Raw genomic sequence first — 13,557 nt, 5'->3', positions numbered from 1 at the left:
AGAGAGAGAGAGAGAGAGAGAGAGAGAGAGAGAGAGAGAGCGGGCGTGCGAAAGAGAGAGAGAGATAGATTAGAGAGAGAGAGAGGAGACGAGAGAGAGTTGAGAAGGAAAGGAGACGAGAAGAGAGAGAGAGAAAGAGCGGAGAGAGAGATACGAGCAGAGAGAGAGCAGAGATGGGAGGAGAGAGATAGATAGAGAGAGAGAGAGAGGGAGAGAGAGAGAAGAGAGGAGAGAAAGAGAGAGAGAGATAGAAGATAGATGAGAGAGTGAGGAGATGAGAAGAAGAGAGAGAGAGAGAGCAGAGAGAAGACTGGAGAGAAGAAACAAACGAGCGATTATAGACCGAGAGAGAGAGAGAAAAAGAGAGCGAGACTGGCAGAGGACAGAGATGAGAGAGAGATGAAAGAGAGAGACAGAAGAGAAGAGGCAGAGAGAGATAGAGAGAGATGAGAATAGCGAGGAGAGAGAGAGAGAGAGAGAGAGAGAGAGAGAGAGAGAGAGAGAGAAGCGCATGCTTATCATGTACGCTAACAAGTTTTGGTTTGAAAACTCGTTATAATTATTCTTTATTGAATTGTATGTTATTGTGTATTACACAAAAACGAGCATTAAATTTTATTATCTCTTTAGCCTGCCAGTATGTTCAACATAGCCATCGTATTGCATATGTAAGCAAATGTGACCTGCCACATAGTGTCAGAAATAATTATACAGCGCGCATATATAAATGAATCACTTGGACTTTCGTCACGCCATCTCTCTCGCGAGATATATCACGGTCAGTATACACGTGGCACGAGGAGTCCCTGCCATGTTCTCTCTGTGTTTCTGTCGTCAAACTGTGAGAACTTCGAAGGAGCATCATAATTTCAGCTAACGTGAGTAAATAAATATACAGGAATCTTTCCTCAACTGAAGCTTCCGTAGCTGTTATAATTTCATACTTAATACATGATGTTACATGTCGTTGACTTGTTTAATTACAGAATATTAATGGATTAATCAGGATAGCACGCACATATCTGAATGAGTTAAATTGTAAGTACTCTTTTCATGCATTATAGTTTCATAAAGATGCGTGGTTATAGTATTAAATACTTGGCGATAGGGTATAATTAACGGTAAAGCCCGGCGCACACGTGAGTAATTTGTTATATACGTCTATATGTTAGTCAGTTTCTCTCTTCCCCGTTTTCCTTGTCTAAGCTCACAATAAACACAACGAATTGATATATACGCATCAAAGTTATTTTCAGGGTCAATCGCCAGCCTGGAGGACACAGAGAATTATCACGTTCTCGAGGCAGCGTCGTGCAACGATTGAGTGGTTACCGGTCTCCAGTTGAATATACCAAGAGGTGCACAGGTGTTATTATATGATATCAGGAGTATATCAATAATCCCTCAGTATCAATATTATCAATCAGTATATAAATCTCCTGATGATATATATGTATGTATGTATATATTATATATATATATATATATATATATATATATATATACAACATTTATATACAACATTCATATTACAAAATATATCTGTAACCTGTCAGCCTGAGCAACATTGCCAGATAGTCTATATGCGAGTCAATCACCTCTAATTAGTTCTTCATTTTCCGTTTTCCAGGTTCATATAAACCAAATACTAAATTCGTGTACGTCAAATTTCTAGCGCCAATCACGTCGCTGAAGGACACGGAGAATCAACATGTTTTCGAGCAACGTCGTGCACCGCTCGCCAGTTGAGCATACCAAAAAGGTTATTTTTAACGTATTAAGTATTATTTATTATACTATATATAGCACACATATCTATGTTATGAATCTGTTGGTGTTTTCTGGCATTAGTGATATGTTACAAGTACTATATTGATAGGTATAGTGTTTGTATGGCATATATTTAACGTACGATGACTATTGGGAGAAGGTTTATATGGGTTATTATAGGGTTTATAGGGAGAATGAAAGGAAGCTCTAATTTATTTGGACTAGGATATTCGCATAATGTATTTACAAACGAAATTTGCTCGTAACGGTTGCTGTGCATTGTAGAGTATCTTGACCGGCTACTTGTATAAGGTGATCATATTATAGAAGAGGAGAGAAGGGAGAGAGAAAGAGAGGTGGGAAAGCGAGAGCGAACGACCGAGCGAGAGAGGGGAGAAAGATAGATAGACATGCAGAGAGAGAGAGACACACAGCGAGAGAGAGAGAGATAGAGAGAAAGAGAAAGAATGGTAGAGAGTAAGAGAGAGGTAGAGAGTGAGAGAGAGAGAGAGGAGAAGAGAGAGAGAGAGAGAGATCCACGAGAGAGAGACAGAGAGATCACGAAGGCGATCACAGTGGAGAGTGAGAGACAGGAGGAAGGGAGGAGCGATAGAAGAGAGGGGGAGGAGATACCGAGAAACAGAGAGATTGAGAGAGATGATGAGAGCGAGAAAGAGAGAGGAGAGAGCTGGCGCAGAGCGAGATGTGAGTATAAATGAGGCGTGGTGAAGAGGGAGAGAGATATGATAGACATGCAGAGCGCGAGAGAAGAAACCACACAGAGAGAGACATGTAGAAGAGAGAGAGAGGGGAGGAGACAGACAGAAGAGACGAGAGTGCGCGCAAGAGAAAGGCATATTAGCAGTTAGGATACTGGATTCAGGGGATTTATAAGGGGAACTAGAAATTGAACGACAGAGAGAGCAAGAAAGTATTATCCTCCCTGCGTCAGCCCGCTTATACTCAATGCATTCATTTTGCCAGCGCATGGTTATCCTCACTGTTTCTCCTCCCTGGGTCTCTCCTTATGCCAGCGTCGGCTGCAGCGGAAAAGCACGGAGGGCGACGGTACACTGTCTGCTGGGGGGAGCGGGGCAGACGCCGATAGGATGAGACAGAGGCGCGACGAGAGGGGAGGGCGAGGGCCGGGCGGAGAAGAGCAGAGACGAGAGAGAGGAGAGAGAGCAGGAGTGGTGAGCGCGCGAAAGAGAGCGACAGAGAAAGGCGGAAGTGAGGGCGAACGCTGCGAACGAGAGAGGTGGGAGATATATAAATTAAGTGATGGAGAGAGAAGGGTTTGAGCGAGAGAGACGAGAAGAGAGAGAAAGGGAGAGGAAGAGACGATGCGAGAGACAGACTGAGAGAGAGTGCGAGCAGCGGACGCGAGCGACAGAGAGAGAAGGGGGGAAAGCCGAGAGAGGGGCGAGGAGATAGCATAGAACATACATAGGCGAGAGACAGAGTAACGAGACAGATAGACAGAGAGGACAGAGATCAGGGAGAATAGAGGGTAGTGAGAGTTGAGGGGGAGACGAGACACGGGCGACGAGAGGAGAGAGGAGAGAGAGATTGCAGAGCCGCGCGCGCGGCAGAGATGCGACAGACAGGCGGGGAAAGTTGAGATCGATAACGACCGAAAGAGTCGTGAAGGGCAGATAGGATATGGCATGAAGAAAGAGAGAAGACGAAGACGAGAGAGAGCAGACGAGAGGAAGCGAGAAGAGAGAAGAGACGAACGAGAGAGAGAAAGAGAGAGACAGTGCGAGAGCGAGCGCGAACGACAGAAGAGGAGAATATATAGATATAGATTAGATAGATAGATAGATAGATAGATAGATAGATAGATAGATAGAATAGATAATAGATAGATAGATAGACTAGATAGATAGATAGAGAATAGAGAAGATAGATAGATAGAATAGAGAAGATAGATAGAGCAGATAATGATACATAAGAATAGATAGATAGATAGAGAAGATAGATAGATAGATAGGATAGCATACGATAGATAGATAGGATAGATAGATAGATAGATAGATAGATAGATTAGATTAGATAAGATAATAGATAGATAGATAGGTAGCATGATAGATAGGATAGATAGATAGATAGAATAGACACGGCAATATATATATATATATATATACTATATATATAATATAGAGAGAGAGAGAGAGAGAGAGAGAGAGAGAGAGAGAGAGAAGAGAGAGAGAGCCGAAAGAAGAGAGAGGCTATCGAGCCGCATAGAGAGAAAGATTGGACAGCAAAGACGAGAGGGGAGAGAGCCGAGAGAAAGAGAAACTAGATAGAGAGAAATAGATAGATAGATAAGATAGATAGATAGATAGATGATAATAGATAGATAGATAGATATAAAGATAGGTAGATAATAGATAGATAGATAGATAGATAGATAGCATAGATAGATAGATAGCGTAGATAGGTAGATAGCGTTAGATAGTAGATAGGTAGATAGATAGATAGATTAGGATAGATAGATAGATAGATAGAATAGATAGATTAGCATAGCGATAGATAGATAGATAGTAATAGATAGATAGATAGATAGTAGCATGAGATAGGGGAGAGGTAGGATGGAGAGGTAGATAGATAGGTAGATAGATAGAGAGATAAAGATGCGGCGAGAGTAAAAGGGTAGGCGGAGAGAGAGAGAGAGAGAGAGAGAGAGAGAGACGGGAGAGCAGCGAGAACGATGAGAAAGAGAGGCGGCCGGATAGAAAATATGCCACAAACATCCATTTGTCCCAGTCGCAACGGATTCGTCATCCGCCTTTGTCCGAATTATATTAATTTCATTGCACATAAAATATTTGCAGTGGAAATCGCCATAAACATTGAGCGTAATCGAGATAAACATACAGCAGGATACGGGATCGACACGTTTGCAAGGCAACAATCGAGCAGCGAGCGATTCAGTGGTTACCGGTCTCCAGTTACACATACACGAAGATGGGCTAGCAGCTATTACGTACACGCCCTGTATGCCGACCTGAGTTTGCGCAGATGCTATTCGTACTATTTCATCACGATACGGTAACACGTTTCTTATGTAAGCTCCCCGGCATCTCGTCAGTTCACAATATTGAGTATTGATTTGACTGTCAGGGAGATAGCCATGCAATGACGTCACGGCTAAGACGACGTGTTTTCGACCGCTAGTTGTATTCTCTTTAGAGAGACGCATTCTGAAAGAGCTATGCAGGGCGTGTACAGGGGGGGGAGCGTCTAGGCGGTCGGACCTCCCCCCCCTGCTCGCGCAGAAAACGCATCTGGGGTCTAATGTTCAAAATTTTCTGGGAGGGCCCCACACCCCCTTCGCGTGTCGCAAGTCTGTGCGGTTACGGTTAGACCCCCCCCCCCCTGGTCCAAATCCTGTACACGCCCCTGGCTATTGACTAAACGTGTTGTTAACTAGCTAGTATTCTCTTTACAAATATTTCACTTTCCATTTATATTTCCTTAAATTTTATTATTTTAAATATTATTAGAGGATATATTGACGATTAAATTAAAGTATGAACGCCGTGATTAAAAGCTTGTAGTAAAACCACCAACGTATATCAATGTAATGGAACTTTAAACTAAAAGTAGTGGTTGGAAAACACTTTTGCCCTTAGGTAAAATAAGTCATCGGCGACCTTTTATAAACGAAATTGTCTTTTCATATATAAATAATACAATTGGAAATCTAGGTAATATTCCACTCAGTCACTGGTAGTCATGTTGCTGAACACGTCCCCCGTGATTTTCCGCGTATGCATATGTACGCCCTGTGGGCACTGATCAGAACCTTTGCAAAAGAATTGAGTAAGATATTCCTGACAACGGTCCCCTGTTATAAACTCACGTTTATTATATTTATTAGTTACATATATTATAATTACGTACATTTATTAACGCTATATTATAGTCTACCGCGTCGCTATTATTAGGCACATGCTTTCACGATTGAAATACTTTCATAATAAAATATTACTGTACTACATTTTTTCGAGGTACTTTTTATATGATGGCCGATGTGTAGAAGATGCTGAACAATAATTGATAAAGGGACAGCTCTAATATTCGCTGTAGGATAATACAGTGCAGTGAAGGCACTGGTTGGCAGTGATGGAATCTCCGCATCGTAGAGTAGAATCAAAACTAGAGCAAACAGAGCAGTAGAGCCAGTTAGTAGGTAACAGAGCAGTAGAGCAGTAGAATCCAGTGTTAGTAGAGGTAACAGAAGCGTAGAGCAACAGAGCAGTAGAGTCCATGTAGCTAGAAGCAGAACACAGGCAGTAGAGTTCCATTGCGATTTGAGAGCAACAGAGCAGTATAGAGCTCCAGTGCAGTAGAGCAACACCACTTCTAACACACACACACACGCACACACACACAATCACACACACACACACCTGTTCCTGACGAAAATACAGAGCCCAAACAATAAATAAATCGTTCTTTATCCATCATACCGTCTACAATTAACTCCTTCAATTGAACACAACCCCCCTCCCACATAAATACTAGCTACACACATTTACACAAACTATGACTATGGCTAGCCAAAGCAGTACCACATGCGTATCCAGATTCTATGCCTAACACTGCCGCCAGACAAAAAACTCACGGACCTCACTGATATTAAAACCATACTTTGACACGAATTTGCCCAATTAAACATCTGTGCCAACCAATTCCTTAAAACCCTGAAACGAAAAAGCTGAAAAAGAGAAACCAATACACAAAACTACACCAACCCCAATTGCAACACAAAACTCATTACATACCCGGGACAATGCATAACCTGAAAACACCCCCAAAATCAAAAATAATATACCATAAAACATAACTGCATACCTGAAATACAAAAACAACAACACATTTGAAAATAATAGAATCAAGTATAATATAATAGTCTTGATCCTTAGACGATGTTACGGATGGCCCCCTGGCCTTGATGTAGTGATCTGTCTGCGCTCGTTCTACTTCTATGCGATGCATAATTGATTCGCGACGCAATTTGTCAAAATTGCCTGTGGCCAGTTTAATTTCTTCGAATAATGTCCAATGGTTATGCCAAAAGCTTCACCAGCACTGCCAGATCTGCTAAGACACATTAGTGTTTGTGTTAAACAAAATATTGTTCTCAGAAAGTTGTATAGGTCGATGATCTGTAATTCTCGCTGAAGTATTTGCGTCGTTGAAGTGTTGACGTTACTGAAGTGATCACGGTAGTTTTGTCGCTCCTTGCCAAACTGGTATAACTGATGCTCCTCGATGTCCGTGCCGAAATATTACCAATTCTGTGTAGCGGAGATTCGTCGATGTATCTCCCGCTGGATCTGTCCCGTACTGCAAAAAATTATAAAAACAACCGAACAGTATCTCTCTCCTAACGATATCACATAACCATGGCCTTTAATATATGCGTGCACACATATATCAAAACGCAATCCTATGTAATACCCAACACATTCAAAATCCTTATCCAACCAAATCTTACATATCCAATGACTAAAACGACCATCATTCAGAATCAAAACAGTAATGCTTCATCTTTGAACCTTTAATCCCCCGTTTCCTGCTAACCATTTAATCCCTTTCACTCCTACCACAAATTATTTTCCTACACTTTATAGCTAACCTTCTTCAACTCGCACCCATGGTCCCCGAATAACTAGAACATCAATGCACAGCAACTATTAAATCACGGTATGTAATTAATCATAAAGTAACAGCATATCAATCCTCATAATAATAATACTAGCAGACTGCACTCAAATATATTACACTATTTACAGACTTACCATACTGCTCGACTCACTCAACAGATAACACATGGAGCAATTCAACAACTTGTCACATCCAGTGCACATCTGGTAAATGCTAATACCATGCCAACTTACACTGACACTGCACCCGCATTCACACGTAACGTGTGTTGCCACGACTAAACTGTGTTTCGACTGTATTATCTAGTCAAGTAGAAATTATTAATGAACAATTCACTGAAAATCAGTACACCTTACTACAGCTGCGCATGAGGGAATTACGACCTCTTCCCCCACTCAATCAGCTTTGCTGCCTGCCATGCGGCTGCGTCTTGAACGGAATTGGACGCACTCTGCTTCCGGCATAACCCGTCTGTTCGTCGTCAGTACTGTCGCCCTAGCTGCACGTACTTGTCCCATGCGATCCTGGGAAAAGCTGGACGGAAGATTATCGACATGCTACGCCAGTGTACCGCCTGTCCGTACATACCTTCAATAAGAAATTTACTGACTGACACTGTTGAACTACCACGTAAGTATTGTGCGTCGAAAATACGACGGCAAGCATTCCTCACTCGCGATGGTCTTCGTCGTAGATTATACCAATAAACAGAGTCCCAGGCCACGAATCCTGCTCCCCGCCACACACGTTTAGCTCTTTGTCATATAATAACCTTATTCTTCTCCCGTGTACGCCTCGTGTTCTCTTGAATCTGCGTATACGCTCGATGAAGCCCGTCGAGCGCCAACGACACTGGATCATCAGTGTACGATACCTTACGTGGCCGAAGGAATGTATCCAACGGCATGACCGGATCTCTCCCGTAGACAACAAAAAACGGCGTGAGTTGCATTGTTCCGTGTACACTAGTTCTGTACGCGAACAGAATGGGACCCAGCTTTGCATCCCAATCCCTTCCAGATTCTGCCACATAACATGAAATCATATTATTTAAAGTCCGGTGAAACCTCTCACACTGTCCATTTAACGTCTATTTTATACTCGTTACACGGATTAGTCAGTGGAGCTAGACTGGTAGTTGTTTTAGCCATAGTCCAGCTAGACAGCGTTGCTCAACCAGATGGGCGGCTACATTGATGCATGTGTATTAGGGAGAATGGCAGGACGTGGTTAGGTTAGGCAGTTTCGAGAGTCAGTGTGAAATTGGGGTAGGACGTCGCAGAAGGAAGGAGCGAAGAGCTATAGTACTAGAGCTATGCGTACTCGTACTCGTTGACGCTAGACTGAGAAAAAAGTTTTCTGGTGTATTTTTTTGAAAAACTTAAAACACATTTTACTCATTAAGATAAACTATTATATCACTATAATTGCAATTCTTTGTGTACATGTATTTTCAAATGTAAACAATTACTAACACATACGTGTCGTTTAATAACAAAGGTTTGTTTACTTTTTGCTCAGTCTAGCGTCAACGAGTACGTATAGCTTTAGTACTAGCAGGGAGGTACTAGTCTATAGCCCTTCGCTCCTTTCTCCTGCCTGCGACGGAGCAAAGGGCTACTCTATAGTACAATTAAGTACGTATACGTACGTATGTAGTATTACGAGAGCCCAGACCCTCTCATAACTTAAGATTATGATGAAAATAACACATTTACACAAAGAATTGTAATTATAGTGAGATTACATTTTATATTAACGAGTAAAATGTGCGTTTTTCATAGAAAATACATCAGAAAACGTACTTATCTGCCGATCATAAACTAAAACAAATATTTGCAAATGGCGTTTGTTCTCTTGTTTTGAAGGTTTGTTGAGTCAAAGCAGAGAATATAAATCAAGTTATATAGGCCCCTACATATAGATTTATATGCTCTGCTTTGACTCAACAAACCTTCAAAACAAGAGAACAAATGCCATTTGCAAATATTTGTTTTAGTTTATGATCGGTAGATAAGTACGTTACGTGATTTATATGCTCTGGTCAAAGCAAATCAAAGCAGCCAATCAGAGGAGCCCAATGGATATAACGTGTAGGGAAAAAAAATTCACCGGCCGCACCCGCAGTCTGAGCCCGCAGTGAAAGGGTTTTAATAATTAGAATTAGCAAGAGCTGGGATTCGGGCTGAATCCTCCCCCCTCCCCCGCACAACAACAGCTTTCAGGCCCGTCGAACCAGTTTCTTGTTCTCTTTCTTTTTCTTTCTTTTTTCCCTTTTTTTTAAATCATAGGGGGGCAACCGCCCCCCCCCCCCCGTGACGCCGCGCCTGGATATAACCATATGATTATCAGAGTACTCCTGGCCGTCACGTATTTCATAATCTCTGACAATGTCTGCAACACGTCCTACAGTACAATTAGTATATATATCCGGGTAATATGTCCGGGTGGGTAAGCGCTCTGTCAATATTTGCATATTAGAAAGCCCTGCTAGAATAACCATGCTGTAGATACCAAGTCCTGGAAGACATGCTTATAGCGATGTAATCTTATATTTTAGTTTGCGTTATATCGAACAGCTATAACTCCTGGCACTTATTGCACTTGCGCCGTTTAAATAAAGAAATGATAGCAAATAAACACAAATTGTATTAATATTAACGTCTAAATGTTTCTCTACTCTCTTTTGCCTATTCTTAGCAATAATTGCCCATGCATAAATGCAGTTTATAACCTCATATTCCGCTTTGCAGCACGCATTCTCACCGCATGCACGCACGCCACTGTCGCACGCAAACTCGCAAAAATATAGAGTGAGGTGGCAAATTTGATCTTGATGTGTTTCTTAGTCGATAGAGACTACATAATCATCAAGACTATATGGTAGTGAATACAATTTGTGTTCATTTGTAATCATTTTATTATTGAAACGGCCTAGGTGTCTGTGGCTGTGGCTGTCCGCATTCCAGCGGGTCAGGATTCGCTCATCATGGCGTCGTCATCGATGTCTGAAAATCTAGCTCGATCAATCAAATCCATCATTCGATCGTTTAAATTGATCGCACCTACACGCACACACACACGCACACGCGCGAAACACACACACACACACACACACACACACACACACACACACACACACACACATTGAAGCTGAAGCTGTGTCCTAACCCCTGACCTCTGACCTCTGACCTTTGTCTTGCAGGGTGAAGCTGATGCGTGCGTGCTGGGAGCGCGACCCCAAGCTGCGGCCGGCGCCGACTGAGCTCGTCGAGGTCTTCGCCGGAAACTCGGAGATGGTGAAGCCGTGCCTCGACATCCCGATGGCCGCCGTCGAGATCGAGGGCACCGACTCGCTCGAGCTGACGCTGCCGGACACGAATCACCACGGCGACGGCGTCGCGGGTCTCGGCGGCGGCGGCATCGCGGGGGTCGGGTTCGGCATCGGGCCGTTCGTGCGCTCGTTCAGCATGTCCGTGCCGCAGCGCCTGAAGCAGTCGTCGCGCAGCGCCCCCTACCACGGCACGATGGACAACCTGCACCTGCGGACGCTCAGCACGGGATCGCGCGACGACGACGCGGATGCGGACGCCGCCGCGGTGGCGGCGTCGGCAGGGGGCGCCGGCGAGCACGACCCGCTGCGCTCGAACCACGTCGGCGACGGCGGCGTAGGAGGCGGGAGGGGAGGGGGAGGAGCGGGGAAGCTGGAGACGGTGAGGGAGAGACTGGACAGCGACTACTGGAGCGTGACGTCGAACAAGGAGCGCGGGCTGAACACGTACGTGTGACCTCCGACCCCCCGCCATCGCCGTGGCGACGAGACACCGATGCAGAGGCGGGCTCCGCGACAGAACGAGCGACGTCGAGACCGGGCCGCGGCCCCGCGTGAGGTCAGAGGTCGGCCGGACCGGGGTCGTCGGCGATGTAAATACACCAAGTAGCAGTAGAGTCCAGTGCATTAGAGCAACAGAGCAGTAGAGTCCAGTGCAGTAGAGCAACAGCTAGAGCAGTAGATTAGCATAGTAGAGTACAGTGCTGTATAGTAGAGTAGAGTACAGTTCAATAGAGCAGCAGAGCAGTATAGTAGAGTATAGAGTACAGTGCAGTAGAGCAGAGTAGAATGCAGGAGTTGTTGTTGTTGTAGAAGTTGTTGGTGTGTGGACCTTGACCGTGACATTGTCCTTGACCGTGGCCTCGACCAATTTTCCAATTTCTAACATTTCCCGTGGCCTTGAGTTCAAGGCTATTACATTTAAGATTTTCGGTGGCCTTGAGTTCAATGCCATGGCCTTGGGCTCAAGGCCATTGCATTTTCCAATTTTAAAATTTCTACATGACTAGGCCAAGGCCACAGCCTTGAGCTCAAGGCCATATCCTTGAGCTATTTTCAAAATGTTTACATCACTCGATTGAAGTCATGGTCACGGTCAAGTTGACTCGATTGAAGTCATGGTCACGGTCAAGTTGACTCGATTGAAGTCATGGTCATGGTCCAGTTGTGTTTATATTTCGCCTATACAACATCTCGAAAATATCTTACCGTAGTTGACAAGTTTTGAACCCGGGATTATTGAGTACCAGCCCAGCAAGCTACGCTAGCACCCAAACACATTATTCCTTATATTTTCAGAACGAAACTATGTGTTACATTTTACTCAACAAGAATTTGAAAATATTTTAAGAAGATACCTCACAAGAATTGAACACGGGACAACCGCGTCCTATTCCAATATGTTACGCACATGCCTAAACTTACAATTTCTGAGTTATTCAGATCTGATGTGTGTGTTACGTTTTCGTTTAACAGCAAGAAAAGTCAACAAGTAAATTGCCGAGCATAGATTTTAACGTGGAAATTTCCATTTATAAACGAGATAGAAATACTTATACAGTCATTTTCGTGCAAACCATTTATGATTGATAGAACCGCGCTATATTTATTATTGTTTATACTATTTATACTAACAGTAACAATAATAATAATTCATAATACAGTCGTTCGATGCTAATTAATCGAAGCAATATCCCTTCAAACATGGATTCACACAGTAAAATATACGGTACTCGCCTCTAGTTTGCTTGTCCGCAGAAACGGATAGATATGGCCAAATAAATTTTTAAGAAAACACAAAATTACTTGCGTATATATGCTTTAGGGGTAGCTAGAACTAACACCACTAAAAAATGATATATTTGAGAGCATGTGTACGACGCAACGGGACATTTATAATTATACGAGTTATTTGTAATAATAAAAATGCGCCTATAGTTTTACCAACCCTAACTAAAATTAAGCTACAGTGACGAGTAATAAACAGTAGATCCAAACCGCAATTGCGGGGCATCAAAATCGAAGATTCCTACTTGTGTTTAAAACAATTTCAAAAGCGAACATTTCGCGCTAGAACAAAACGCGTTTAGGGTGCTTTTTATCCTTCCTACAGGCAAATAACTGCGCATTTTATTCCTCCGTAACAATTAACAAAGTTATTAACGACAAAAAAACAAAAAATACGGCGATGTGATAATTATTTTACAACCGACGTGAAGAAACACAACAGATTAATTTAATCACGTGTTTTTCTGTAGATAGGGTTAGAGCGAAAACGTTTTTTCTCGCAACTTCACTCTGTATTTCTCTGCTATAGAACTAACATTGCTAAAGACACTTCCTGGCACGAGAAAACACATGAACATGTTGTGGCTATAAATAGTTATTATGCACATTGATAATAATTTAACCAGGAACCTTTCACTGAAAATTAGATTTTGGCTGTCATGATTCAGAGGCTTTCATGAAATTAAATTCGGCCTCTGATCTCACATGATGATAGATTAATTTGGGTACTATGACACGCGTATATAAGATAGCCGCGAGTTGGTTTAGAGTTAGTGTCACGGTTAGGGTTGGGTTGACTGTTTGTACTTGTGTGTATATTTTGATCGGACCAATATCCACGTCCTTAGGTTTAGGGTCACAAGGCACCATAAAACAGCGTTACGCATTAGTGGTACTGAAAAAATAGACGCGGCCGGGACGCGAATTTTTTTTTCCTACACGTTATATCTATTGTACAGATTTGGGCTCCTCTGATTGGCTGCTTTGAT

General features: G+C 42.9%; 1 protein-coding gene and 1 long non-coding RNA gene across 4 annotated transcripts in view; both read left to right on the top strand.

The window, feature by feature from the left end:
* LOC106809964 (dipeptidase 1-like) overlaps window positions 1-13,557 on the top strand; it is a 44,471-nt gene that overhangs the window by 16,319 nt on the left and 14,595 nt on the right. Inside the window, 1 exon segment of the mRNA XM_014813205.1 lies at window positions 10,655-11,117. Within this exon segment, the coding sequence (XP_014668691.1) occupies window positions 10,655-11,117 (463 nt within the window).
* Window positions 781-4,692, top strand: LOC106809970. Of its 3 annotated transcripts, none has more exons than XR_001393934.1 (5): window positions 781-878; window positions 987-1,038; window positions 1,257-1,358; window positions 1,676-1,774; window positions 4,608-4,692. It is a non-coding gene; the product is annotated as an uncharacterized LOC106809970 (long non-coding RNA). The 3 variants fall into 3 exon arrangements; XR_001393935.1 differs by having other exon boundaries at window positions 1,631-1,774; XR_001393936.1 differs by having other exon boundaries at window positions 1,247-1,358.

The sequence above is a fragment of the Priapulus caudatus genome, unplaced genomic scaffold (assembly GCF_000485595.1).
Source record: "Priapulus caudatus unplaced genomic scaffold, Priapulus_caudatus-5.0.1 Scaffold400, whole genome shotgun sequence".
In the NCBI taxonomy this organism is placed as follows: Eukaryota; Metazoa; Priapulida; class Priapulimorpha; order Priapulimorphida; family Priapulidae; genus Priapulus; species Priapulus caudatus.
Note: the sequence above shows the minus strand (reverse complement) of the source record. Positions and strands in the feature narration are given on the sequence as shown.